This window comes from Panicum hallii, chromosome 9, assembly GCF_002211085.1.
Source record: "Panicum hallii strain FIL2 chromosome 9, PHallii_v3.1, whole genome shotgun sequence".
Taxonomy (NCBI): domain Eukaryota; kingdom Viridiplantae; phylum Streptophyta; class Magnoliopsida; order Poales; family Poaceae; genus Panicum; species Panicum hallii.
The window spans coordinates 60,109,857-60,137,804 of record NC_038050.1 but is presented as its reverse complement, the minus strand read 5'-3'; the positions used below and the strand labels follow the sequence as shown (position 1 = coordinate 60,137,804).

Below are 27,948 nucleotides of genomic sequence, written 5' to 3'. Positions count from 1 at the left end.
TGTCATTCTTTTGTCCATGACTTTTTCATTGGACCCAAAAATCTTTTCCGAAACTCAAAGTCGACGGACTGAAGAACAGTAGTCGTGAAATCCAAATAATCACAATTTTTGAGATTTCCGATGTTTTCATGTCCACCTGGCGAGCGGAGGAAGCCAACCGGCTGGCCAAGTCCGCGGGCGAAGACCAGCCCCCCGCACACGCGCCGCGCACCCGCCTATATAAACAGGACGGCGGAGCGGAGCACGCCACCACATCGCATCGCATCGCACAACCCCCACCTAACCCCCATCTCTTGTAGCACGCCTCCTCTGCTCTCCTGCGCCTGCTCATCCGCAGCGTTCCGAGCGAATCCGAGCGCAAGGCCGGCCAGCGCGCGGCGGATGGCGGAGGCGGGGCCCACCACCAACGGCGGCGGCATCGGGGCCATCCTCGCCGCCGGCGACCGGGACTTCCTCGTCCGCAACTCCGGCGAGCAGGTCAAACCACCCCCGTCTCTGTCTTTGCTTTCCTCCCTCCTCCCGCTCGGTGGTCGTGGCGCGGATTCGCTAATTGGTGCTGTTCGTGGCCGGATTGTGTGTCCGTGGCTCGTCGCTTATTCCTCTTTTTTCTTCTAGTGATTCGTTCGGTTGGATGATGATCCGAGGATGGATGGGGTTTTGTGGTCGGTGGGAGACGGGGTTTTGCTTCGCCAGCTTTACTGTAGATCTCAGTATCCTTTCGGGGTAGAACTTGGAAGGTACCGCGGTGAGCAGGATTGCCAATTTTTAACCGGCTAGCATGTGAGGAGAGGCATGATCTTACTAGAAAGTTGAAACGGCTACAGTAGCCCCAATTTTCACCAACAGGTTCAATTTATTTCTTTCAGATTTTTCTGTTTTATTCATCCATTCAGGCTACTGAGCTCAAAAGTTCATCCATGATACAGAGTTAGTTTATAATGCTGTGTTCTCCTTCCTCTATGGAATCATTACGTTCTTAGGGCATCTTTCTAGGAATAGGATACTTGAATCCTGTCCTCTTGCAGGATAACCACCGGTCTCTGTGCCGTGATCTGTTGTAGTGCAAGATGGGGGCAATATTGTTCTGATCTTTCATTCTGAAAAATATGGTGGCCAATGTTAATTCTATAACTGAAGATAATGAGATTAGTTCATACATTATGATACCTTCAGTAAGTTCAGGCATGTGAGAAGACAGTACTTCTGGAATTATGCACAGATTCTTCTTCAACAATTAAAAAGCATAATTATTTACATTTGGTGAATGAGTTCAGCAATCTTGCTATCCTCAACCAGAATGTGGTAGCTGAACAGCTATGTGCCTTCTCCTTATGTTATCCTGCAGGTGAAGATCAGCAGCATAGAGGCGAGCCCTGTGGCCCTCTACTTCTCAGCCTCATGGTGCCCGCCATGCAGGCGGTTCACGCCCAAGCTAATCGAATTATACAAAGAACTGGCCTCTCAGGGCAAGAGCTTTGAGGTTGTCTTTGTTTCAAGTGATCAGGATGAGGAAGCATTCAATGCATACTTTGCAAAGATGCCATGGTTGGCTGTCCCTTTCTCTGACTCTGAAGGCCGTGAAGGCCTTGATGGCCGGTTTAAGGTCTCTGGTATCCCACACGTTGTCATTCTTGATGCAAAAACCGGTGAAGTTTACACTGAAGATGGTGTTGAGTTCATAAGCGAGTATGGTCTAGAGGCTTATCCTTTCACACCAGAGAGGATCAATGAACTGAAGGAGCAGGAAAAAGCAGCAAAGGATAATCAAACAATTCAAAGCGTGCTTGGCACATCCACTCGGGACTATCTAATTTCAAACAAGGGAGACAAGGTAATTGCTTGATGCCACTTCTTTATCACCTTTACTTGATCCATGGTTCTGCAAATGCTTACCTGTTTTATTATCGTTGTCTGTATCCAGGTACCCATCTCTGAGCTCGAGGGGAAGTATGTTGGTCTGTGCTTTGTGGTTGGTGGCTATGGTCCAGTTGATGAATTCACTGCTGTGCTTGCTAAGATCTATGAGAAACTCAAAGAAGTGGGCGAGAAATTTGAAGTTGTAGCTGTATCCTTGGATAGCGACGAGTCATCGTTTAATGAGAGTTTTGCAAAGATGCCTTGGCTTGCAATTCCTCAAGGTGACAAGATGTGTGAGAAGCTGGTTCGTTACTTTGAGCTTAGGTCTCTTCCTACCCTTGTTCTGATTGGCACCGATGGGAAGACACTGAACAACAATGTTGCGGACATAATTGAAGAGCATGGTTTTGAGGCATGGGAGGGCTTCCCCTATAGTGCTGAGAAGCTGGAAACTCTTGCTGAGAAGGCAAAGGCTAAAGCAGCATCACAGACCTTGGAGTCCCTTCTAATCAGTGGTGAGTTTGACTTTGTCATTGGAAAAGATGGAGCAAAGGTATGCGCTACTGTTGCTTGACTTCTTATATGAAAGCCCTCTTTTGGCATTGCAAAAGAGAAGTTATCACTGCATTAAGTATTATGTTTATTTTAAGATAAATGTGGCATTATCTGTGTTTGATTTCATAATTTAACAATATCCTAGTTTAAAGTTAACCACCATGACCTTGAATAGTGGTCCTTATGCTAACTTTTGGGAATTGATAGATGATAAATAGACATTTATCAAGTAAACAGAGTTCTGCAGTTGATGAGGAACTTGTTTCACGACATCATTTTATTTTATTGTCTGCTTAGTAAAGACACATACAGTTTTTATACACTTTTGGTGGTTTTTAATTATAATAATCTAATTAGCATGAGAAGACTGAAGTATACTTAATGTATATCGCAGGTTCCTGTATCAGAACTTGTCGGGAAGACTGTCCTCCTTTACTTCTCAGCCAAATGGTGTGGCCCATGCCGTGCCTTCCTGCCAACACTTGTTAAGGAATACAACAAGATCAAGGAGAAGCACAGTGATTTTGAGATCGTCTTCATCTCTAGTGACAGGGACCAGAGCTCCTTCGATGAATTTTTCTCTGAAATGCCATGGCTTGCTCTTCCCTTGGAAGATGAACGGAAGGCATTCCTGAAGAAGACCTTCAGAATCCGTGGGATCCCTTCACTTGTCGCCATTGGTCCTACTGGGCAGACTGTCAGTAGGGATGCAAAGGCCCAGCTTATGATCCACGGTGCTGACGCTTTCCCCTTCACCGAGGAGAGACTTGAGGAGCTGCAGAAGGAGCTGGATGAGATGGCAAAGGGGTGGCCTGAGAAGTTGAAGCATGAGCTGCATGAAGAGCATGAGCTTGTCCTGCTGCGCCGTGGCACTTATGGCTGCGACGGGTGCGAAGAGATGGGCAGCACATGGTCCTACAGGTGCGACAATTGTGACTTCGATCTGCACCCCAAGTGTGCGCTGGCTGAGAAAAAGAAGGGCGAGGAGGAGGACGGGAAGGCTGCTGAGGAAGCCCCGGCTGGGTATGTGTGTGAGGGAGATGTGTGCAGGAAGGCCTAGAGCCCTAGAGCTGTTCTTGTGGGTTGCTTTTGCCAGTTGCAGTGCTGTCTGAGTGGTGTGTGGTGTGGTAATAAATAATCATCAGATGGTTTGCTTGGAGTTGAGGTGTTTGGGCTGTCGATGTCTGTGTTAATCCATAGTAGTCACGCCCTGAACTTTCAGGTGTATATGTGAGTACTACTTCAGATCAAAGAAATGGTTTTGCCATGCGTGATATTTTTCTTTTCTCTAAGCATGTTGTGGGATACGCGAATTGGAGTAAGTTGGTGCAGCATGGTGGTTTTGATTTTGTTTTGCAACTTTTTGAAATAAAGATGAATCTTGCATGCTTGTTCTGATTTTGGATCCTTATCTTATTTCTGTTCTGAAGCATGCTGGGGGTTTGCATCCAGTTGAGGAAATAGTAGTAGGGTGCTGGTGGTGTTGAACTGTTGATGTTCCTTTGCGTTTGTTTGAACTTTGTTTCTGGAAGGTCTATTTTGCTTGGGTGGTGGTTTGTTGAAGTTGAGTGAGGTACTGATACAACTTTCTGGGGTCAATTTGCAGTTCGGTGATGTTTGGTTCTTGCTGGCGCAATAGTATAGTACTTGCCAGAAGTTGTGAAGTCACTTGTGTTGGGACTTGGGACACCGGCAGTGCAAGAAACTTTGGACCAATAGTGTGCTCTTACTACTCTCGTTCCTTTTATTGTGCGTTTCGTCTTGGAATCGACGGGACTTCTTGGTACCCGCCAAATTCACCGGGCGGAGACCACCCCGGCTCCGCCTGGTTGTATTACTATACGATGAACTTGCTGTCCCCGCCGCAAAACCAAACCACCTGGCGGCGGAAGCCACTAGCCAACCCCCAGCTCGCACATTTCCACTTGTTCGATCGCTCAAGCCAATACAATAACCCGAGTCCACCAGGTGATCGAGCTAGCTAGAGTGCGGAGCATGGCGGAGCAGGCGAGCGGCGGCATCGGCGACATCCTCGCCACCGGGGACCGGGACTTCCTCGTCCGCAGCTCCGGCGAGCATGTCAGCCTGGATCTTCATCTTGCTTCTTGCATTGTCTTTCTCCCAACACCTTCCCACCGTGTTTCGATGATTGGATGATGGATGCTCTGATGTACGGGTGCATGAAAAACAAACATGTCTATCGGTTTTTAGCAATCTCTTTACCGTAAATATTGGCAAAATACTCGGGAAATGAAGTTATGATCGTTTCACCTTTCTGAAAAGAGTAGATGGGAAAAACTTAGGGAGTCAAGATAGTTTGTCTGTAGAAGGAAAAAAACATTATTAAGTTCAAGCATGTTTAAACAAAGGCAAAATAAGTAACAGTTGCATGCTCATATGAATACGACCAACTTGTTCTCCTCAACCAGAATGTGGCACCTGAATAGCTCTGCATGCACCTCACCTGGTCTTTCTGCTATCCTGCAGGTGAAGATCAGCAGCATTGAGGCCAGCTCCGTGGCCCTCTACTTCTCAGCCTCATGGTGCCCACCTTGCAGGCGGTTCACACCGAAGCTTATCGAAGTATACGAAGAACTGACCACACAGGACAAGAGTCTCGAGGTCGTCTTTGTTTCTCGCGATAGGGATGAGGAGTCGTTCAACGCATACTTCGCAAAGATGCCGTGGTTGGCTGTCCCATTCTCTGACTCTGAATGCCTTCAGCGCTTCAACAAGAGGTACAAGGTCAATGGCATTCCGAACCTTGTCATCCTTAGTGGAGAAACAGGTGAAATTTACACAAAAGAGGGCGTTAAATTTATCAGCGAGTATGGTATAGGGGCCTCCCCATTCACATTAGAGAGGATCAATGAACTGAAGGAGCAGGAGAAAGCAGCGAAGGATAACCAAACTATTCATAGTGTTCTTGGCACACACACCCGTGACTACCTGATTTCAAACACAGGAGACAAGGTACCTGATCAATGCACTTGTTCATCGTCTATTTCCCTTCATTTTTCTTTTTACAAATTCAGGTTCGACGGTTCTATTCAGGTGCCCATTTCTGAGCTTGAGGGGAAGTACGTCGCTTTGTTCTTTATGGTGAGGCCAATCGATGAGTTCACTACAGTCCTCACTAAGATATATGAGAAACTCAAAGAAGTGGGAGAGAAATTTGAAGTTGTAGCGGTATACTTCAACAACGACGAGTCAGTGTTTAGTGAGAGTTTTGCAAGCATGCCTTGGCTTGCAATTCCTCGTGGTGACAAGGTGTGTGACAAACTGGTTCGCTACTTTGAGCTTAGGACTCTTCCCACACTTGTCTTGATCGGACCTGATGGGAAAACACTGAACAACAACATCGCCGATGTAATTGAAGAGCATTGTTTTGAGGCATGGGAAGCGTTTCCCTTCAGTGATGAGAAGCTGGAAAGTTTTACTGAAAAGTCTAAGGCCAAAGAAGCATCACAGACTTTGGGATCCCTTCTGGTCAAAGATGACTTGAACTTTGTCATTCAGAAAGAGGGAGCGAAGGTATGTCTTATAGTCGTACAGCGGTATACTCCAACAGATTGCTAGATCACCCGCAGTGCCTTGAATTGCTTTTATTTAGAATTTTAGATTGACCGCTTAGTAAAGCGAACTACCTGGTTTATGCAGTTTTGATTGGTTTTATTTATGGATCTATGTGATTAGCATGAGAAGGCTGAATAAAATACTCTTTTATGTACTGTCTTAGGTTCCTGTATCAGAACTTGTGGGGAAGACTGTCATCCTTTACTTCTCAGCCAAATGGTGTCCACCATGCCGAGACTTCCTGCCTACACTTGTCAAGGAGTACAGCAAGATCAAGGAGAAGCACAGTGATTTTGAGATCATTTTCATCTCTATCGACAGGGACCAGAGCTCCTACGACGAGTTTTTCTCTGATATGCCATGGCTTGCGCTTCCTTTGGGAGACGAAAGGAAGGAATCATTGATGAAAAAGTTCAAAATCCTTGAGATCCCTTCACTCATCGTCGTAGGTCCTTCCGGGGTGACACTCACCAAGGATGCCAGATCCCACCTGCTGGCGCACGGTGCCGACGCGTTCCCTTTCACCGAAGAGACGCTTCAGGAGTTGGGGAAGAAGCTCGATGGAGAGGCCAAGGCGTGGCCTGAGAAGGTGAAGCACGAGCTGCACGAGAGGCACGAGCTTGCCCTCGCGCGCCGTGACACTGCTGACACCTACAGCTGCGACGGCTGTGAAGGGCTGGGCAGCTCGTGGTCCTACAGGTGCGAACGGTGCGACTTCAATCTGCACCCCAAGTGTGCGCTGGGGAAGGGCAAGGGAGAGGCAACTGATGAATCCCCAGCTGGATATGCACGCGAGGGAGGTGTGTGCAGAAAGGCATAGAATTGTGCTCCTGATGAGCTGCCGTTCTACCTGAATCTGAATGGTGTGTGGTGTGATAAGTTATAAACATGCAATGGTTTTGCTTGGAATTGAAGTGTCTGGACAGGTGGTGTTTGTTTTATGCTGTTTCTGCCCCTGAACATTCGGGAGTAGAAATGTGCAAGACCATGTAATATTGTTGCGAATAATTAAGGGTATGGTTTCGCCCTAAAGATATCTCACTACCTCAGTACGTTCTAGGACTTATTGGTATATTCGTGTACACAATCTTACTTACAAACTAGGTGTTAGCACCCGTGCATTACTACGAGGCTGATCGATCATGTATCCAAATATATTTAACATGTTGTAAATCTGCATACAGTATTAAATTTCTGGCACTAGTGTTTGACCCCATCACCGCCGGTCCAAAACGTTCCTTCACCGCCAGTTTGGACGATGTGGAATCATGGTCGGTGGTGATGGATTAGTTATCACCACCGGTTCCCAAAACTGCGGTGAAAATTATTATCACCGTTGGTCTGTACGCTATCACCGTCAGTCTGTCACCGGCGATGATGACCGAAGTTTCATCGCTGGTCTTGGTACTAACTAGCGATGATATCCCTCCTCGAATGCCACAAATATATTTAAATTTAAATACTACACTATTTTAGTAGTATAATAATTAATAGCAATAGAATCACAAATACATATCTCATGACCACTAGCTCAATGTATCGGGATGTATCTATGTCATTCAGTTTCATGAATGAGGTCCTCTAAACTATGACCTTCGAATTTATCACATCCTGAAATTGTTCGATTTCAGAATGTGATTAGAAAGAAAAATAAAGCAACGGTTTTATCATAATTTTAAATTTTCTTGACAGGAAATTTAGTATAGGAAAAAACAAATGATTGTCCTTCTGAATTAAATAAAATGGTTCTATGTATGTTGCATTCATGCCGAGTGCATAGTATTTCTGTGTGCAAAATTAATTTAAAACCATTTCAAAAAGCTTATCGATTGGCTAGTTAAGTCTCATTCTAAGATCCCAATTAAATTTCTTGTCCTTCTATTTCCTTGATCTTTATTTCTCTTGACCTTATTTCCTTGCAAGAGTTCTTTTCCCAAGCATGCATAGACCGAACTCATATATGTCCTCCTTTTTCCGTGTCTTTTCCTTTTCTTGCCATTCTTTTCCTTGGGCCCTTATGCTATATACATGTATGTAACTTCAACAAGCAAACAACAGAGGCTACACTAACTAGTCCTTCATCTATGCTTCACAGCTAAGCGCAAGTACATTGCTACATATCATCGGTCTCATAGATCGTCTCATGCAAGTACATGTAGGATTTTTGATTAGGTGGCGAAGAGAGAGGGAGAAGAAAGAATAAGGTGGTTGTTTCGCGAGACAACCACCTCATAGGCTAAAGTTTAGGACTATGAGATCACTTTCTCATCATTGTACGAGTTGTTGTTGCCATGCAATTCACAATATTTTTACTTTTATAAAATTATATATTTATTATAAGATAACTTATAAGACAACCCATTGTATGTATTGTCTGTTACATCGTCTTAAAATAACGTGGCAATATATGAGACCGTCTATTAGACTAGAGCAGTATAGTTGCCCTGAACAAAGCCACCAACGTGAACATACAGATCCAAGACCCGGCGTTGTCCGTTCGTATCCGGGCCCGCCAGCGTCCAGCACGAACATGCATGGTGGTCTAAGTTCTTACGTTTCAGCAAAATAAACCATCCACTACTGCTTGCTTTAATCTCCACCATCTAGGAACCCAACCGTAAACTGCTGTGGCCATAAGTCTATATCAATGGCCACTCATCTTACCGTTATCTAACCTTTCAGTTTCCTTGCCGCAACTATATATAAAAGGCACCCCATCGTTCTTGCTCACGCACAACTCATCAGAGCTTCCTCCCTCTCCCTCTTGCCTCTAAAAAGCTCTCGAAACTGATTGAGAACACGTCGCAGTTTCTGTCTTGATCGTCGCCATCCACCCCGGCCGGCTGCTCCCTCCTCTCCCTCCGCGCTGCGCCACCGTCTTCCGCGCCCGCTCACCAAGCGGCCACCTCCACAAGAACGCCTGAGCCGAGCCGAACCCCCGCCGCCGGTCCTCGACGCCTCTTCGCCGCCCCGGAGCACCGTCGAAGCAAGCGGCCACCACCAAAGGCTCCGCGAGGCCAAGCTGCACGTCCGCCGCTACTCTTCGTCGTCCGCTCGTCGTTGGAGCGTAGCCGGCGCAAGAAGCCGGACCCGGCCGCCGTCCTCCGTCCGCCGTCGTTTCCGACTGCTGTCGTCGTCCTCTGCCGCCGATGAGAACCTCTCCGTGCTCCCCTCCACCTCCTCATTCCGTTGCACAACCCGCCGCAGACCCCGCCGCCCGTGCGCCGTGAGCTCTCCTCCCTACGCTGGCCTTGGTCCAAGCCAGCTACCGGCGCCTCTGTCCAAGCCAGCTACCGACGCCTGCAGCCCGGCGACTCCGTGGCCAGCCGCCGCCGCCGCCGCTCGAACCGCGGCCAAGCCCGGCCGGAGCAGAACCGCAACAGCCTGCGCCCTGACGGCCACCAGCATAGCACAGCCGCCGCCACCTGTGTTGAGAAGAAGGCAAGGCAGTTTTTCAGCCACACCCCCGATAAACTTCCAAATCGAAAATATAAAACCTGTGTCTTGTGCCTTTTTCGGAAAACCCCCTACCCAGATCCCACCTTTGCACTAAGTCCAACAGGAGACTTTTTGCAGATCTAACCCTAACCTTTACCCTTTTTCGCGAGCACTGTTTCATGTGTCCTGCAAATCTTCCTTGATAACCTTCAAGTCTAGGTTAATCACGTATAGATCCCTGCAGCCTTGTTTCTTCTACAGTTTCGTCCTTGTAGATCCATTTCGACTGGTTCCTTTTGCGTTAGTCTTCTAAAACCCTAAGTTATAGTTTAGTAGCGTTGTTGTACCGTAGTTCTTGTTTTAAAATTAAATATAGATTTAATTTGATTAATATTCTCTCATCTAGTTTTTCTAATTAAAAGCTAATTAGATGTTTACCTCAGTTTTCATAATTGATGTTAATATGCTTAATACCAACTTAAATATGTTTTTAAAAATAAATTGTTTAGTTCAACACGAGTTATAAAGTTATGTGTTTAGATGCTGTCACATATTCTTTTCTAATTAATTGTTTAATTAGTATAATTTGTATATAGACAGCCAAATATAAAATTTGACTAAGTTCTACTTCATTTTTGTTAATGCAAATATAATATGAGTTAATTATAATCCAGCATATTTTTTAAAATATCTATTTTCTAATTAAAATAAAAGCTTATAGTTCTTTTGTTTTCTTTTATAATTCAAATCTTTTGATAGTTGTGGCTTTTCAACTTTAATTCCGTTCTCAGCGTTTCTTACGTTCACGTGATCCATAGAATCGATCCCTATTCTTTAGTACTCTCTTTTAAAACTTTTGTATGATTGTTGTATTGTTCTTAGTTGTACTTGTTTATTTTGCTTGTTTGGTTGTGCTCGATGGTTGCTTCGAGTAGAAGGATCGTTGTTCGAAGCATGAAGATCAAGATTTCCATGTGAGCAAGAGCTGAAGAGCAGTAAGACTAGCTTTTCGATGGAGAAAGTCAAGTGTCCCTAACCATCCTTCTATCTATATTTTATTTATAATTAATTGGAGCATGGAGAATCACCTAGAAAAATAGTACAACCACGAGAACTATATGGCTCTAGTCTTAACTAATGAATTAGAGACTTACCGAAAGGGCAATAGGGGAGGTGGTGGATGGGGTATAATCCGGTCCTCTGGGAAGTGGGCTTTGCTAAGACACTATATCCATTAAAGAGGCTTATCCTCTGCTACCGCTTCGGGAACCTTAGCGGACTACTTCTTATTAGGAAATCTTTGCAAAGACCTCATAGCGTCCCTATGTAATCACACCTCGGAAGTGTTGTATTATGCCTGATCAGTATAGTATGGTTGGGTTCAAAGTTCTTCTGAACTTTTACGTGACTTGTGGTGAAAGTGTACAACCTCTGCAGAGTGTCTAAAATTGATATATCAGCCGTGCTCACGGTTAAGAGCGGTCTGGACCCTCACATGATTAATAAACTCAAAGATGATTTAAATTATTATTCTGGTTATTTCTTGTGGCCTTGCTGAGTAGCAACCACAAATGTACTCACCCTTACTAACCGCTGCTTAGAAGAAGAAGGTGTGAAGTCTGTTGAAGATGATGCTGAGTTTAGACGTACGCAGCTCCCAGTCGTTTGTCTCTGAAGTTTGAAGCCTCCGTTTCCAGGTTTAGCGTAATCTCTAATAGTCTCTTTTATATTTCTTTACATGATACTGTTGCTATTATTCACTAACGATGTCACTATATACATGAAACTTGATCCTGATATACATATAGGTAGCACTTGATTTTGTTTTAAAACCAGGTGTGATAGAATTTTAAAATTTTATTTCAAATAAAAATATTTTGTAAAGTATGTGGCATTCTATTTCATGACTAGTGTCCTCTATGAATGTCATATGACCTCCAATTTAGTATAGTTAATGAGCATTTTTTATGAGAAATGCTTTCTCAATTAAGAAAGAGGGTTCATATCATAAAAATCTCAACCGCAAAAATGATCTAACCAAACAAATAAGAAACCAATTACAAGAATAGATAGATACCAATCTTGAATCAAGTGAGTGATGTGCATCCTTCAAAATTTGGGAGCCTCCATGAACAATTTTGTTGAGAGTGGCCCCTAAAATGAAGAATGAGCATCTTCATCAATTACAAAATGAATGATCTCGCCAAAGGAAAAGGGTAGGAATTAAATAGATTGCTACTAGTTGCTAATCTTAAAATAAGTTGGTGTTGTGTATCCTTAAGGCTTTATAGATCAGTTACGTGATTACGTGCGTCACGTACCGTTAATTCTTACAAATGGCACAATGCAACCTACTAGAGAAGCTAGCTATATCATTAGTATTATTTGTAGGTGCTTTAGAACTTTTGGACTTGCACTACAAGGTGACAAATGCTGCAATAGAACCGACATGTTCGCCGTCCGTACAATCTAAGCAAACGATTCCAACTGGCGGCCCGCCATGGAGGAGATTCCGATGGCTCGACCGTAAGATACTCATGATGGCCCATTTTCCTCTGATCACCATTTAACTAACTAGTTACCTCCATTGTAGCAACGTCCAGTTTCCTTAATCGTTAAAGATTCTTGTTGATCAGTTTGCTAGAAAAGTTTGAGCATTTGTTTGCATGGCGACTAAGCTATCACGAAAGATTCTTCGGAGCTTCTGATGGTGCGGAGACGTGTGCGGCCGGCCGGTGTTGGCAAGCGAGGCAACCAATCGGCTTCCAGGGGAACATCATTTTTGCTTAGCTTCAGTGCGTGGTAGTAAAATATACTGACAACAATTTTGATTATAAAAACATCTGCGTGCACCAGTTTTCCGCATATGCCTAGGAATAAACTGCCAAGTGCGTATTTTGTTCAATAAATTATGTGAGACCGACGGCTCTTGAATCTTAAACAAATCAAACTGCCCATGGAGTTGAATAGTGCCCCCGAAAATGACAAGTGTGGAATTTGAGGGAGAAAAAAACTAGCCCTAGCTCAAATGGACATGTAATTCGACAAGATCAAATGGATGGAGAGAGAGAGAGAGAGAGAGAGAGTATTGAACATCAGGGGGAGGATTACTAAATTCTTTTTTCTTGGTGCTCTTTCAATGTTAAATATTCTAAAAATTAGGGGATTTGTCATGATGAATCACAAAAACAATGTGGCGTTAGCGGATATGCCTAGGAATAGCCACCTAATATTTCAATGGCTATCTTTAGATGATAGCGAATATTTATGAGGGAGGAATACGAGCCAAACTTCCGAAAGATCATTTACTTAACTACACTACTGTATTCGTTGGGGGCAACACTTGAAAACTTCTCTCTTGTAACTTTATTCATTTCAAAACAAAGCTCTCTTGTACCTGGCAAATTTTCAAGTAATAAGCTCTGTTTTTTTTATTGTGAGGGAAACCTTTTTCTTGTTGCTTTGTATCACTTATAAAAATATTTTGAAATGAGACTTATATCTATAATACTCCCCCGTTCAAAAAATATAGGTCGTTTTGACTTTTATAAATTCATAACTTTTGCTATGCATCTAGATATATCTTACATTTTCCAACGGAGGGAAGTAAGTTAATAACTCATCATGGATAAAAAAATAATGTATAACAAGATAACATGGGAAAATATTCTTATTCTAAGGTCAATCTTAGTGCATAATTTTATTGCACAGTTATCAAGACTGAAAACTAGGTAACTGTACCATTGAGTGTTATGGGGATGGAACTCCTCTCAATCTGATGAAACTCTCCTCATAAATGACCTTGCCAAATCAGTAAAATTGCTGATGTGGCATAGAATTTAATGCCCACAAAACTCTCCATAAAACTCCATTGAGAGTGGCCTGAAAGCACACGAAGTCGATAATATCGACGTACTAGTTGCACTTAGTTTTTGTTTATCTCTCCCTTTTTAGGGGATGAGGTTGCAGACCCAAAACTAAACTACTAAACATGCATGTAAAAAAAAATCCTAATATTTTGTCACAATTTATTCCATTCTCAAGGAAAAGTAAGTGAGTAAAGGAAACCTCTACTGTGCCCTTGCTTACATAAGCAAGCATCTTACAAGTATAACTCCAAGGAGATCCCTTGGAATCAAACTTTTCCTATCATTTTCTCCACAAACGCAACCGTAAACAAACACAAAGGTCGGCAAAAGAACCTGCCACTTGCTACAGCCCCAAGCACGGTATCATGCTTGGAAGTTGCAAACCTCTGTCACCCTGCTCGCCCATTGGAGCACACATTCATTTTTCAACTCTGCACACTCTAAAATTGCTACATCTACATGTTGCCATGGTAAACTCTGCATTTGGTTGACACGGCTTTCCGTGCAGATCTTAACTCCATGTAAATTACGACAGGATATGAATTTACACATTAAATTCAGAGCATTAACAAATAAGGTTATAAAAATTTGTGCACACATTTCATAAAACACATATTTTTCCTACATGGTATATACCTTTTGAAATTTCAAATATATTGTAATCGACGTCGCAAGATTGTTACATATCACGTTATAAGAGGAAATAATAAAACCAAAGGCCCACAAAAGTAAACTATGCTATCTACCCATCCCCCGGCTCACTTTGAAACATCATCTTTTTTTTAACTTTAATTCAGATTGGATTTGAAAATGGATAATTTTAACTCCAATCGAGATTACGCTTCCAAATGGCAAACTTTAACTTTGAATGCAAAAGAAGAAAGTCAAGTTTTACTCAAGGCTCTAAATTCTTAAGCAATAGCTTTTTCTTATCAAAGAACTTCGAAGAGCTGGGTTTTGCTGTTCATGCATGAAGATTGGAGAAACTATTTGCACACAAGAGATGAACGCCGGGGCACGCATCCATCTTACAAGTTTTTCGTAAAGGTGCCCACATATCGTATCAAATAGCGCTTCCAATTGCTAGGGAAACTTTCACTAATAAGGAGAGATATAAAAAAACACAGTTTTTTTAAACGAAAAAAAAATACAGTTTACAACTAAGGGCACGTTTGGGAGATCTTCTCCCAGCACGGCTCCTGCTAGGTTGCCAAAGAGGCCTATAGACTAGTGTGCCCGTCCATTTCAGCTGGGCTATATACCATACTCATGGTTGGGTCTTTGTTTTGATTGGCTAATGAGGGGGCAAAGCAAATCCCCAGCAGCAGGTGCACCGTGCACGGCCTCCCTGCCCACCTCCCATTCTCCCCATGATGCTCTCCTTGATTGACTGCACGCATCGGATATGCTCCCACATATTCGCTTCCCTCGCCTTCCTCCCCTGCCGGTGCTGCCTGCTAGCTACTGCTGCTCCAACCAACACCCACCTCTGACCTCCTCGCCTCCCTATATTAAGCTCAGCGTCGCCAGTGTTTCGCCCTCCTCATTCTCATTCCAGCAGTTAGGTGATCTACCAAGCTAGCGATCGAGTTGTCTGGTTACAGAGATATATATCTATCGGATCTTAGGATCACATCAAAATCTTGCAAGACGATGAAGTTCGGAAAGCGGCTCAAGAAGCAGATCGAGGAGAGCCTGCCGGAGTGGCGGAGCCAGTTCCTCAACTACAAGGAGCTCAAGCGCCGCGTCAACGCCGTCTCCTCCCCGGCGCCCTCCCCCGCCGCCGAGGCCGAGTTCCTCACGCTCCTCAACGCCGAGGTCGACAAGTTCAACGCCTTCTTCCTCGAGCAGGAGGAGGAGTTCGTCATCAGGCAGAGGGTGGGTGCTCTTGCAGATTGCTAATCAACGTTCTTCTGCTTCTTCTCTACCTCGATCCCGTTCTGCCTACATGGGCATGGCTGACACGTCGCTAACGTGCTCCTCTGCTCTTGCAGGAGCTGCAGGAGAGGATCCAGCGGGCGGCCGAGGCCAAGCCCTCGCCGGCGGCGGACGCCGAGATCGCGCGCATCCAGCGCGAGGTTGTCGACTTCCACGGCGAGATGGTGCTGCTGCTCAACTACAGCAGCATCAACTACACGGGCCTCGCCAAGATCCTCAAGAAGTTCGACAAGCGCACCGGCGGCGTGCTCCGCCTCCCCGTCATCGCGGGCGTCCTGCAGCAGCCATTCTTCACCACCGACCTCATCTCCGAGCTCGTCAGGGACTGCGAGGCCATGATGGAGGCCGTCTTCCCGGCCTCCGCCGTCTCCGCCGCCAGCAGGGACCTCGAGGAGCGCCAGGCGCTCGCCGCCGCCGAGCAGAGCATCTTCCGCAACACCGTCGCCGCGCTGCTCACCATGCAGGAGGTCCGCAGCGGCAGCTCCACTATCGGACACTTCTCGCTGCCGCCCATGGCGCCGCTGCCGGAGTCCGACTGGCTCGTCCAGTCCGTCCAGGCGCCGGCGTCGCCCCTCATCCCCACGCAGTGATCGATTTCCTCTCCTGCTGCGATTCACCTGCCTGGAGTATGTGTCCGTTGCACGACAGCAGAGCGTACACAAGAACGCACCCATTAATCTAATGCGGTGCTACAATTAAATTAATTAGAGGCTACCGTCTTTATTTTATTTTTTTGTCACGAAATGAGCCGCAGTGTTATACAAATGCTGAAAAGATCAGATGTGTAATTATCACCCTGTAATATCACTCCTTTTCTTTTTCTTTAGATGTGTGTGCTCTTGTCTTACTTTTACTAACTACTAGTAGGACTGTAGGGGTAAATAATGTAACAGGCAGGATCAATCAGCATTGTTCTTGCAGTGAAATTTTACCGGCAAATCCAATACCATGCTGCGGATTAAATATGCTCAAATCCTCTGTCATTTGATGTTTTCCTCAATTAACAGTTACCTAATGACAAGCCAACTCGACTGTTGAACGAATGGTGATGAAGGTTTTGACTGTTCTGCTCTAGATAAAGTATGCGGATTTGGACTTTGGAAGCAAATAATGGCATCTGTGTGTGCATCAAGCGACAACGACTGCTAGCTCTGTGCGGACGTCTTTGGTGCTGGGAAAAGAATTTACAGTTAGGCTTAGGCATAACCAAGAGTTAATGACAAGATTATAAGAAGGTCTATCATGGTAGCACAACTCTAGCTTCGGGAGGATCGGAGAATCAACTTTCCGGAGACAAGAGAACGTTCAACCTGTGCTCCTGACGAGTCAAAAGAGCCAGCAACATGACAAGGTCGAGAATTCATCCAGCCGACGGCAGGCATCGCCGATGACGAAACACCAAACAGAAAAAAAAACTCTGAACTGTGCTGTTCAAGTGGTTTACACTGTTTCTGATAAGTCAATCCATCACCATTTAAATCCTTGAGTCTCTGTAACTAATGCCTGATGACAATTCCAAAAGCGAACGGAATTCGCTCTACTAGGTCGTAAGCACAGGCAGCACGTCAGGTGAGATGATCCTCTCGACCGGGCGAATATACCTTGCGCGACCATGGGGCTGCTTGAGGAAGAACAAGCTAGGCAGCATCTGCTCCGAGGTCGATGCCAGTCGTCATGCGTTCATAAGCTTTCAGGACTTTTTCACATGCAGATATCAGTGTCCCTCTCTGTTTTTCTTTTCTTTTCTCGCTTTCAAGTTTGGAAGATGACAAAGCATATTCTTTCACAAAGGTAGGGCGACCGACGTGGACAGACAGATGGCCGGATGGGCATGTTGCTGCTCTAATAATGAACACTGCCACTGGATATTCCTCCAGAAATGCCGAAACTGGAGGGTCCCTAGCTATGATCAGATTTCACTGCGGAGAAAGGAGCAGGAAAAGCATGCGCGTTTGGATGCGCAGAAAAGGACTGGTTGGTGTAAATAGATGAAATGGCGTCGGCAACAACAGCTTCCTCGCTTGCAGAGTCCCGGAAAAGCAGGATGGAACTGGAACAGGTCATTTCAGAATCTGAAGCTCTGAACATCTTGCGTCTTGTTTTTGCATGCTTCAGTATTTGAAGGGAGAAACATACATGCCAGTAATTTCCCTATATAAAATGAAAGTGAACTTCCTTTCGGGGGTTTCTATGTCGATATTTTAGTTTCTGTTTCTGTGACCGTTTTAAGGTTTGGGAGAGGACAAGAAAAGGACAGAGGATGAGAGGAACCTGTCTCTGAAAGCCTAGTTCAGCTTGTAATATCTTGCAGATCTTTGTGTGCCAAACAAGGACACCCCCCCCCCCCCCCCCACATGTAGATGGTCACACAGGTCGCCATCTGCAATGTAAACTATAATGCAACTAGTAATCAGGATCTTACCATAAAGGAAGCACTTTAGCAATCTCATTATTAGCTTCACCAGAGAGAGAGGGAGAGAGAGAGAGGTGTTATGGTCAGTAGTCAACAAAAGACAGGCAGGAGCATATGCTTGTGTTTATGCCGAGGCGATAACCTTCTTTTCCTCCCCCTTGAGGCAGATGGACAGTTTAAGAATGGGCGATGGACAGGTAGTGGCGTTGCCTGATCGATTAGTTATAATTGTTACGAGCGAGTGAGCCCATCTTATCCTCACTTTCCGCCTTTGTGTAAAGCAGCGAATTACGTCGAGCATATGCGGCCATTTGATCTCGCTCCACTAGCCTGCCAGCTGACCAATGCGGACGGGGCAAATCTGGGGTGCAGGTAGTCTGGACAGGCTCCAAAAGCGACTCAATCTGAACCTTGTTTCCTTTTTTTTAAAAAAAAATCTGAACCCTGTGCATGAACTGCAAAGGCTTATAGAGATTTCAAGCTAGACTAGAGTACTCCATCCACATGGAAGTTTTAAGAAAATTTTGGCCAAGCCTGATGCCTTTTCAATTTTTTTTTGAAAGGAAGCATAAGATCTGTAGTATGTGATGGCCACATCTATCATGATTTCAGATGTTAGCAATGGTATCGCCTGTTTTCCATGTGACCAGAAAAACAACTGAACCCCTGAGAGGTCGAAATAAACTATGATCGAGTAGGATGGATTTTCAGTGGACAAACAGTAGGGAGTTCTACTGGCCTGATTCCTTGTCTAAACTGTTCTTCAGTGTTCTTATTTATTTGTTCCCTTTTCACAGCACCTGATGAGCATCTGCGCTGCTCTGATTCGGATTTCGGTCTCTTGGAAGTGGTTACGTGACCGATTACAGGACTTAAGCATCACGAGATCTCTACCTAGATGTTCCAGCTTCATCTCAAACTCTTCACCGTCGCTGCACTTTCGGCTTCATCTACACGAAAAAAGAAAAATCACTGCACTTTCAGCATCGGCAACTGATTCAGTTCTGTCGAGAACAGTTTCAGTTTTTCAGCATGAGGGGAGTCCAGGCTTGGCATTCTCCCAAAACAGGCGTTCGGCCCATCAGCCCAAGGTCAGCCCATCACAGCAATCGGCGGCAGCGGGGAGGATCGCAGAACCGAACCGCACATAAACCTTCCGCCGCCGCCGCAAGTGCATCGTCCGATTCGCTTCAGTTCCCGTCTTCTCCTCCTCGCCTCCCGTCTCCTCTCCGGCCGGCCGACGTCCTCCCCTGCTTGCTGGTAAGACGCCCCTGCCTTTCTTCAATCTCAACCCGGGATTATAGGTTGCGTAGTTGGACAACCGATAAGGCCAGCAGATTCCCGTCATGCGGAGAACTAGATCACGCCTTCACTCAAGTACATGCTCGTATAGGTCCTGGTTGCTGCTGCTTCGATTCTCCCATCACTATCAGCCTTGTAGGCAATAACAACAGCCGCTGGGCTAGCTGTTGAAATTGCACTCGTTAGTCTAGTGGCTGATCTTTTGTTCCGACCTGAACTCTTTCTTGATCCTTTTTTTTAACGCCTGTTGATCCTATTGATAACACTGCTGACCGCTTGCTAATTGATTATGGTTTGATTTTTTGCTGTACAATGTGGTTATACCTTAATTGTTGTGCCTGTGAGATGCTTACTTGTTATCCTCTTTGGTACAGCAGTACCTGGCAGGTCTTTCTTGTTAGAGATTCTTGCTTATTTTCCTTCGTCTGCCTACAGGTCACTCAGTAGATTTTAGACTCAAGATGGCGGTCGTTTTGTCAAATGTCAACTCCGAGGCAGGCCTCCAAAAGCTGAACGACTATCTCCTCACTCGCAGTTACATAACCGGGTATGTAACTGCATTGTATAATGTGTGTTCATGATCATTGATGGATCGTCTTGGTATCACATATCGGGCCTTAAATCTTTGTCCACTTCAGATACCAAGCTTCAAAGGATGACATGGCCGTCTTCACTGCTTTGTCATCGACTCCCCCATCAAGCTATGTCAATGTTACAAGGTGGTACGACCATATCAGTGCTCTCCTAAGGTCCAGGTGTGTACTTGAGCTACTGATGATATCTACAGTTTCATTGCATTTGTCATGTGCCTAAAAATTCTCTGATTTGATGTGCAGTGGAGTCACCGCCAAAGGTGAAGGTGTCAAGATTGAGTCATCTGCTTGTTCTGTGGCTTCAACTCCTGGAGTTACTGGCCAAAAGGTTATAAAACTGCTATATAGCATTTGTTTTGGTGGTTAACTGTTCAGTATCAGGCTCAACACCAAAATTTGTACTCTGACAGGCAATTTTTAGATACCAACAATGGGCAATTTGATTTGCCATCTTTCTGGCATCAAAGTTTCTATGTAACAAGTTTGCGCTGTGAAAATTTGTGTTTCTATCTCCTTTTTCTTAAGCAGTTCTGATTTCAGCCATCGGCAGCTGATGAAGATGATGATGATGATGATGTTGACCTATTTGGTGAGGAGACTGAAGAGGAGCGTGCAGCTGCTGAAGCACGTGCTGCAGCTGTTAAAGCTTCTGGAAAGAAAAAAGAGTGTATGTCTGTCCTTGATTTATCTCCTTTGCTGCCCAGTATTTGACTTAGTTGGACAGTGATATTGAATAGAAACAGAAAAAGAAAGGCATGGGCCTTTGCTTGGAAATCCCTAATTAGTGTTTTTATAATCTTATGAAGTGGGATGCGAAATTCAACAAGATTTTAGCCAAATTTGCACCATCATATCTTGTAGTGATTTTTATTGCATTCAGTTGCATATATGCTCATTTTGCCGTCAACCAAAACATTGAAGTTAGGTTATATATGATCTGAGAATATCCATTGCTAACTTGACGTATCTTACTTTAGCTGGGAAGTCATCAGTTCTTCTTGATGTGAAGCCATGGGACGATGAAACTGACATGCAAAAGCTTGAGGAAGCTGTTAGGAGCGTGAAGATGGAAGGTCTGCTCTGGGGTGCATGTATGTGACTCTACTCGTTCAGTATTCTACTTATCAAAGCAGGTCTAACAACTTATCGTGACCTGTTAAAAGTTCAGTTTTTTTTCTGAACTTGAGATGCCATCCTTTGCAGCAAAACTTGTTCCAGTTGGATATGGCATCAAGAAGATGCAAATTATGATGACCATTGTGGATGACCTTGTTTCTGTCGACAATCTGATTGAGGATCATCTCTGCACCGAGCCAGCAAATGAGTACATTCAGAGCTGCGATATTATGGCCTTCAACAAAATCTGTAAGTTGTCTCGAACCAGTAGTCTGAGAGCATGTTTGGACTGACTAAACTCACAACCAGTATCCTAGGAGCGTATTTGGACTAGCTTTAGGTTCAGCTTGGACTCATCTGTGATGTTTCTGAGAACTTGAGCCCTTTTCCGCTCTAAACTTGCCACTTAACTGAGAATGTATTTGACAGATAAGCTTTGTAAGTTAGCTTCAGTTTACTAGGTCCAGCAGCCCTTTGTCTTCTGCTTTGAATGGGTCTAAAGCTTTCAGTAACAGTGCCATAGAATATCTCAATATCCCACAGTAGCTCCTAACCTTTAAGTCCATAAACTGAAGCTGATTCAAACAGAGAAGCCAGAGTTAAGATTGTGGGACTTGGGAGCTGAAGCCACTTAAAAGCTGCCTTTTTGTAGCAGCTCTAGTTTGGCCAAAGTGCCCAATAGACATGCTGATAGCTAACCTTTGGAGAAAACTGATTGGTACTCCTTGTCATCATTTTGTTTTGCTTTTTTTTTCTCACAAGTACTTGGCTATGCTGTGTGCACATCATGGACATTTTTCCTTGGAATAAATATTGTACTCCACTGGACCATTCTGGATTCATTGATCTCTTGTATGTGGGAGTGGATTGTGTATGTGCTCCTTGGAATAAAATCCTAGTGTAGTCCAGTTGAATAACTAATCTTGCCAACCCTCAATGGTTTAATTAGTTCCTAGCAATAGAGTCGGTAGTCGTGCACTGCTGGGTTCTGGAGCCTGTTCCCTGGTTTCTTTATCACTTATTTCACATCACATTAATACATTATACAATTAGCGTATGTTGAGTTTATTAGGTTGACTTTCAGATCCTTTACCCTGCTGTAGTGAATCTAACTTTTGGCTTCTGCCGGAATACTGATCTGCTGAATTTTTTTTCCAGAAAACTGGATCATCAGGGAGACAGTTGAATGGAGCGCCTTGTTAAAGTTCCATTCCTGTCTGCGACGCTCATCATATCAATCACCATTATATTTGTTTTGCCTTTGAACTTGTTTGCTGTAAAACTGACTGCATTTGCCACAGAAAGATGTTAGTTTGGATGTTATTTTTTGAAACTTAGCTGGAGTTTATACCTTCAGTTCCTCCTTTTTATGTTGTCCCGTCTGTTATTTATGTTTTGGAAGCGCATCGGCAGTTTTAACTTGACAGTTTGGGAATCTCCGTTACATTGTCCGCGATGATTTGGCAGTAGCACTAGGTTGTTACCCTTCACGCAGACGGTGTTGCCAGATCGTCATTTGTCAGTCAGAAGCATTGTTGTCAGTGGCATATGCTGCTCATTGCTCCGTCCTTGTGCCGTTTATCGCACATTAGCATTGCTCATGTACTTCTGCGCGACCGAGCAAATTTGGCAGTAATTTGTAGTAAACTGTTCGGTTTTAAACAAGCTCTGTTTTAAACAGCCATGAAAGTCCTGCTTGCGTTGGATTCATCATTAACAAGGAACATTTACAAAAAAAAAAAAGAGAAAAAAAATCTGTCCTTGGAGGAGCAAGTATAGATGGTGGAGATATCGACGGAAATGTGGTAAGGTTTCCAACTGGGGTACTTGCGTAGTAGTACATTGTGGTCTCAGGACAGCCTCGTTTCGTTGACTATAATTTAGGTTATTATATGCGCCATGATAGGCTCAGATTTGACCACGATGCTGCAGAGATTAAACTATGGCGATTCCGCAAGGTTTGCAAGCGTTGCTTGCTTGGGACGCACTTGTTTGCCCTCCTTTTTGTTAACCTGAAACCGGAAGTGCCGGGCCCCTGTTACCGATCCAATTGCCAAACAGCCAAAGCAGCCTGGCTTTCCTCTTTTGGTAATAGAAGTGCTCAAGTACCTATGCGGCTGTACAGATGTTATCCTAAATGCAAAACGGTAAACAGTTGGTCACCATTTGTTTAGCGTTTAGATCGTTTAAACGGTGTTTAAACGGAATTAAATGGTGTAAACGGTTTGGCATAGTAACACTAAAATATACATATTTATGTACATAAATATCAAATATGCTAGAAAGTCTACATATTTGCACATGTAAAAAGTAAGTATTCTACCCAATAATATTTTTGAAGAAATCTAAATCCCACAACACTTCATATACTTACGATGCTAATTAGTTCGGTATTGATTGTGGTAGTTGTAATCCTCCTATTGACTAAATTATGAATTAAATGATTATTTTGCTCATTTAATCACGTTTAACTCGACTCTGTTTAGGCGGTTTAGATGGTTTTAACGGTTTAAACAGGTTTAAACGGTCCAACGGTTTAATTCACCATTTAGGGCCTAAACAACATGGGTGATCTCTGTTTACCGTTTAAACGCTATTTAAACTGACTAAACGGCTGTTTAGGTGAACATAGGTTGTACTATTCGCGTATGCTTCTCATGCCCTGGGGGGCCGCAACAAGAGTGACGTTTTCAGCATTCCGCGCTCCTAAAACATATTTTTCCCTTAAAAAACACATTTTTATTAATATAATTCACTAAGAAAACAATAGCAAAATTTCAGTGGTTGTGAAACTTCCTTTAATTTAAAGACAAAACTACTCATACAATATGCAGATGTTCAATCTCAACATACATGAAGTGATTGATAAACAAGGTTCTGGTCTGTCGTATGTTGACACTGCACAACCTAACACGTTACATGTACTCTTCTGGGAGGGAGCATGACAGCATGTACCACGAGCAAGGCCACATGAAAAATCTATGTACCGTATAAAAGCTGATTGGAAATCCTTCCAGCCCAACTATATGTGGCGCAAAATGAATTTACATATCCACGTTAGGACAAAAAAAAGGAGATTGTTATCTAAAAAAATTAAAAGAAAGGAAAAAAAAGGAGTTTTGAGATTTGATAATTTCCCCGATGCAAGAATGCAAGCAGCTCAAGGTCTTTGCTTGCAGGGTGGGCCATTTTTCTTTCTCGTCGTTACCATTTACCCAGGACCCTGATCAACTGTCACGGATGACTTGTTCATTTCTTGATCCTATTGGTCTCACGTGCACATTCACCATGGTCATAGCTCCTGTCGCTTCAAATCTCCAAAACAATGACTACACAAAGAAAAAGGTTTTCAGAAACACAATTGTGATATTGCATGTAACTAATGAGTCATGAGTAGCCAGGGACTTACATTCAGAATCTGTTCTGTCCCACCTGCAGCTCTCTTCCCTCTCCTCTTCGCAGCCACAACGACGACCACCTCGCCTCTTCCCCTTGGTTCCATCCTCCAAGAAGTACTTCCTCCTCGACGATGCCGTGCCATTGTCCGACCTGGCGTTCATCTTCTTGCCAAGCATCGTCCGAAAGAACTGCCAATAACAGAGTCGAAGTTCAGAGGACATTTGGAGACACCGAACATATTTGCAAGAATCTTTCACTATGCCTGCTGGTATCAGTATGCGCACACGCCTACCTTCTCCATTCTTGATTCTACTGGGTCCTTCAAGCTCCGAGCCGGCGCTGAGAAGCCGCCATTGCAGACAAACATCTTCTTGAGCAGGAATTTGAACGGCTTCTGCTTGATGCTGCCGCTGGCACTGCTGTTGTCGAGCAGGTCCCTGGCCCTGGTCAGTATGATCTTGGTGTCCGGTGAGAGGTCGCCGGTCTGGCCATCGCTCTCTCCGTGCTTCGGCGTCTGAACCCTCCTATCCACCTCCAGGCAGGACGGGCAGTTGAGGAACCTGTCCAGCGGCGGTCTGTCGTCGCCGGCGCCGGAGCCGCGGGCGCTGGACTTGGACTTGGCCCGTCGCAGGAGCCTCGCAAGGGCGTCCTGGAGCTTCTTCACCTCCTCCACGGTGAACTCCGGCAGGTCCTCCTCCTGCGGCCGAGCAGACTCGTCGTTGCCGAGCGTGCCAATGGAGAGGAGGCCGGCCTGAGGCCATTGATCGGTGCTGAGATGCTTCTCTGATTCATAAATGATTTGTGGCTTCTCGTGGACTCCAGCACCTATTCAGGAAACATGCGCACAGGCACATTTAGCACAGCAACGACTTACAGTGCTGATCAGTGATCACACACGCTGCAAGCGTAATGCAATGAGAGTTACCGCGAGATGAACTGACGGCGGCCGCACCGTCAAAGCTTCTGTTCTCTGTCTTCCCATGGAATCTGCTCTGCATCCATTTCATGATCTGCAGCCAACAAAAAAATTACAGAACTGTAAACTTTTTCGTACAATTCGTCATGAGCTAGTTCTTGTTTCCTGCAATGCAAGTGATGAAGTGTACTTACCCCCATTGTTGTCCCGTTCCAAGAATCTGTGATCTTAGATTCACCTCCAAGGACCTGGAGCAATTGCAATGGCAAGGGTAGGTTGCAGAAAAGAATGCAGTGGGGAACCACTGGGCAATGGCGATATATAGGACTTAGATTCAGGGGCTCTCTGGTTGGTCCCAAAGCCCTTTTTGAGTATGTTCTCACGAGGCCAATCAGGAGTTGGAGTTCTTAGTGAGTAGTAGTAGCTACCTCTGGTTTGGTCCCCTGCCCAGGGGAGGATTATGCTTAAATAGCTGGAGATTAGCATGCCATCATTAGCCATACTTGATATCTAATTGGCATTTAATTAGTGCGATGCTCCTACTTGCAGCAGCGTGCTTACACTGAATTGTAGTGGCAAATGGAATGGGCAGAATAGCTTCAAGTTTAAGGAAGCACATGTCAACTATAATATTTTCTCTTGGGAGTATTTGTTACAGAATTGGGTATTCATTATTTTTTTCTAATCTGAATTAGAAATTTTATTTGCTAAAAGAGTATTCGTGCGTGTGATCTTAGAAGATCGGAGGTGGGGAAGTGGTTCAATGTTTTTTTCTGACATGTTCGTGAGTCTCATCCCAAGCCTAAAGTGCTTCTCGACGTAGTAAGCGCTAGTCCGTCAACATAGGACGTATTCTTAATACAAGAAATCAAAAGACAATTTTGACCTTTCATGTTTCTCAACTTCTAGAAAATCACTATTACAAAATAATTTCAAATGGTTTGAATTTTCCAAATCAAAATATGCCTTTCAAGAGTGGACACTGGGAATATTGAATGTGAAAAGGAACATACCCAAATATATTTTAATATTTTGGTCTAGCCAGCCTGGTTTCCAGGTCTTAGGCTCTTAAGCTCTGCCCGAACACCAGGAGCGAAGCCACCTTGAGCCAAGGTAGTGCACAAGCTTCAGACTAGGAAAAAAATTAATTGCAGTCATCTCATTGCGACAACATGAAGCAGTTAAAATTGATGTTGTTGCTTCAAAATTACATAGCCGTGTCCTGTCTCGGAGAGCTACACCTGAGACCCAAACTAACCCAAACTGGAAAAGTTGGAGATGTAATATCTTAAATAAATAATTATTCTTCTTACCGTATTTTTTGCACACATGTCATTGACACATCAGTGGAAAATATGGAATTGATCTCGTGCACAAAGGTGTGGAGACATTATGATACAACATAAGATATGGTGCATTGAGGTGCATTTAGTTTGTCCTTACTTATTAGTAATAATTAGTTGTTGTTGTTTTTGTTATCTATTATCAATGGTAGTTAGTGTTAAAAAGCAATGATGAATGATAATGTGTGGTGTGCTTAACACAATAATGACAGCTACTGATCATAAGGGAGGTTATGAACAATTAATAAATCCTAAATTTTGTTTAAAATATGAAACATCATGCGACATGATGCATTCGTTCAAGTGACAAATTGAGGAAACAAAACTGAGATTCATGATACTATTCTCTAAATCAATGAAACAGGTATTCCAATTTTTTACCATCTAATGCAAGGCAAGGATATTCATGCTTGTTAATGGTTAAAAAATCAATCGAAATTCATATCATCTCTCTAGTCCAATTAAACAAATCCAATTGGGTAGCATTATCAAACAAATCCAAATGTTCAAAATTATTAATTAGCATTATGTGATTTAATTAAGTCGCATTACTTTCTTAATATACTTGAATGATAAAAAAAATTATTATGGTTTTCCATATGATTTTACAGAGATTGGTTAATAAAGTAATAAAGCATGCGATTGCCTCCCCCTCACCCCCTAGGCGTCTACTATTGCACTTCTGACGATGCCACATGGCCTAAGAGCTACATGATTAGTAACTTACTATTGATTGATTTATACGTGAGATTTTAAATAATGAATAACAATGTCGATGGTCCAACAATAAATCACATAAATGATACTCATATGTTTTTATTTATTGATCGATTTATGAAAATTATTTTGGTACAATTCAATGTAGATGGACCAACAATGGATATACAATGCAGACTGTTACTCCAAGAAATTCATCGACTTCATGGCCACTTTTTTTTATCCCGGGAACGTCAATCTTATCCTGAAAACATGGCATTCCCACATTGTTAAAACATCTCTTGCATGGTACAATGTTTTTCGACCTTATCAATTCGGGAATTTGGTGATACTGGATCAGATCAGCTTCCACATATTGGCACTATTTGCTAACCGCCACACATAGGAGGAAAATGTGGGGGTCAGAGATCGATCATTCTACCAGCTTCCGATCGGCGTTTAGTTTTTCCCAGATGTGATAAGCGCGAGTGATGAGCGACTAGTTTACGGGTGATATGTTGATAGATTGATTGGGTAGCTTAGAAGATATTGCCTCAAGATTCGGGCACGAGACTTCGAGAAGCTGCACATGAAGAGACAAGGTAGTGGTTTCCCGGGGCGTAATTGACGCATGCGCTGATGCACGCACGCACAGTCCTTTTGACCTGAACACGCAGCACCATCGCCACCGCACCATTATGCTATTGTTTACAATGAACAGCCTATCGGAGCTCAGTCATGTGAAGTCCTAGACATTCTTATTAAGCGCCTCGATCCGTCAAATTAGAGCAGATAGCATTAATAAAACAGCAGAAGACATCATGCTAATTTGCACCAGATTGCTCTAGAAAATCCTTTCGAAATTCTTGTAAACAATGGATACTCCCCCTCTTGGATAGAAAATCAAAAGCTTCTCCAACCTATTTTCATGGAGAAA

The 27,948-nt window shown here is 43.9% G+C and overlaps 5 protein-coding genes across 5 annotated transcripts; 4 read left to right on the top strand and 1 right to left on the bottom strand.

The window, feature by feature from the left end:
- Nucleotides 1–246: 246 nt before the first annotated feature.
- On the top strand, nt 247–3,704 carry LOC112875235 (probable nucleoredoxin 1-1). Its single transcript, XM_025939007.1, has 4 exons — nt 247–477; nt 1,346–1,831; nt 1,922–2,410; nt 2,807–3,704. The coding sequence occupies exons 1-4, from the start codon at nt 382–384 to the stop codon at nt 3,470–3,472; spliced, it is 1,737 nt and encodes a 578-aa protein (XP_025794792.1). The 5' UTR covers nt 247–381; the 3' UTR covers nt 3,473–3,704.
- A 330-nt stretch (nt 3,705–4,034) lies between these two features.
- LOC112877172 (probable nucleoredoxin 1-2) lies at nt 4,035–6,909 on the top strand. The gene is made up of 4 exons (XM_025941388.1): nt 4,035–4,491; nt 4,900–5,385; nt 5,467–5,946; nt 6,152–6,909. Exons 1-4 carry the CDS (start codon nt 4,408–4,410, stop codon nt 6,806–6,808), a joined length of 1,707 nt encoding a protein of 568 aa, XP_025797173.1. The 5' UTR covers nt 4,035–4,407; the 3' UTR covers nt 6,809–6,909.
- Nucleotides 6,910–14,690: 7,781 nt separating this feature from the next.
- Nucleotides 14,691–16,206, top strand: LOC112876065 (SPX domain-containing protein 5-like). Its single transcript, XM_025940104.1, has 2 exons — nt 14,691–15,173; nt 15,290–16,206. The coding sequence occupies exons 1-2, from the start codon at nt 14,949–14,951 to the stop codon at nt 15,821–15,823; spliced, it is 759 nt and encodes a 252-aa protein (XP_025795889.1). The 5' UTR covers nt 14,691–14,948; the 3' UTR covers nt 15,824–16,206.
- Nucleotides 16,207–18,752: 2,546 nt separating this feature from the next.
- LOC112876074 (elongation factor 1-delta 2-like) lies at nt 18,753–22,083 on the top strand. Its single transcript, XM_025940112.1, has 8 exons — nt 18,753–18,906; nt 19,384–19,495; nt 19,587–19,703; nt 19,785–19,869; nt 20,082–20,208; nt 20,519–20,632; nt 20,745–20,906; nt 21,816–22,083. Coding segments are annotated over exons 2-8 (693 nt in total). The 5' UTR covers nt 18,753–18,906; nt 19,384–19,409; the 3' UTR covers nt 21,818–22,083.
- A 1,510-nt stretch (nt 22,084–23,593) lies between these two features.
- On the bottom strand, nt 23,594–25,209 carry LOC112878224. Its single transcript, XM_025942655.1, has 5 exons — nt 25,167–25,209; nt 24,982–25,066; nt 24,349–24,881; nt 24,067–24,244; nt 23,594–23,986 (listed from the first exon to the last, which is right to left on the bottom strand). The coding sequence occupies exons 1-5, from the start codon at nt 25,170–25,172 to the stop codon at nt 23,967–23,969; spliced, it is 822 nt and encodes a 273-aa protein (XP_025798440.1). The 5' UTR covers nt 25,173–25,209; the 3' UTR covers nt 23,594–23,966.
- Nucleotides 25,210–27,948: the final 2,739 nt, after the last annotated feature.

Bases quoted from the DNA above. Each gene is read 5' to 3' on its own strand.
- LOC112876074 (XM_025940112.1), top strand. From the start codon at position 19,410: ATGGCGGTCGTTTTGTCAAATGTCAACTCCGAGGCAGGCCTCCAAAAG. The intron at 19,496-19,586 runs GTATGTAACTGC...TGTCCACTTCAG, and splicing joins ACTCGCAGTTACATAACCGG to ATACCAAGCTTCAAAGGATG. The intron at 19,870-20,081 runs GTTATAAAACTG...TTCTGATTTCAG, and splicing joins CTGGAGTTACTGGCCAAAAG to CCATCGGCAGCTGATGAAGA.
- LOC112878224 (XM_025942655.1), bottom strand. The intron at 24,882-24,981 runs GTAACTCTCATT...TTTCCTGAATAG, and splicing joins CGCCGTCAGTTCATCTCGCG to GTGCTGGAGTCCACGAGAAG. The intron at 23,987-24,066 runs GTAAGTCCCTGG...TTCTTTGTGTAG, and splicing joins GGACAGAACAGATTCTGAAT to TCATTGTTTTGGAGATTTGA.
- LOC112875235 (XM_025939007.1), top strand. From the start codon at position 382: ATGGCGGAGGCGGGGCCCACCACCAACGGCGGCGGCATCGGGGCCATC. The intron at 478-1,345 runs GTCAAACCACCC...GTTATCCTGCAG, and splicing joins TCCGCAACTCCGGCGAGCAG to GTGAAGATCAGCAGCATAGA. The intron at 1,832-1,921 runs GTAATTGCTTGA...GTCTGTATCCAG, and splicing joins TTTCAAACAAGGGAGACAAG to GTACCCATCTCTGAGCTCGA.
- LOC112877172 (XM_025941388.1), top strand. From the start codon at position 4,408: ATGGCGGAGCAGGCGAGCGGCGGCATCGGCGACATCCTCGCCACCGGG. The intron at 4,492-4,899 runs GTCAGCCTGGAT...GCTATCCTGCAG, and splicing joins TCCGCAGCTCCGGCGAGCAT to GTGAAGATCAGCAGCATTGA. The intron at 5,386-5,466 runs GTACCTGATCAA...GGTTCTATTCAG, and splicing joins TTTCAAACACAGGAGACAAG to GTGCCCATTTCTGAGCTTGA.
- LOC112876065 (XM_025940104.1), top strand. From the start codon at position 14,949: ATGAAGTTCGGAAAGCGGCTCAAGAAGCAGATCGAGGAGAGCCTGCCG. The intron at 15,174-15,289 runs GTGGGTGCTCTT...CTGCTCTTGCAG, and splicing joins AGTTCGTCATCAGGCAGAGG to GAGCTGCAGGAGAGGATCCA.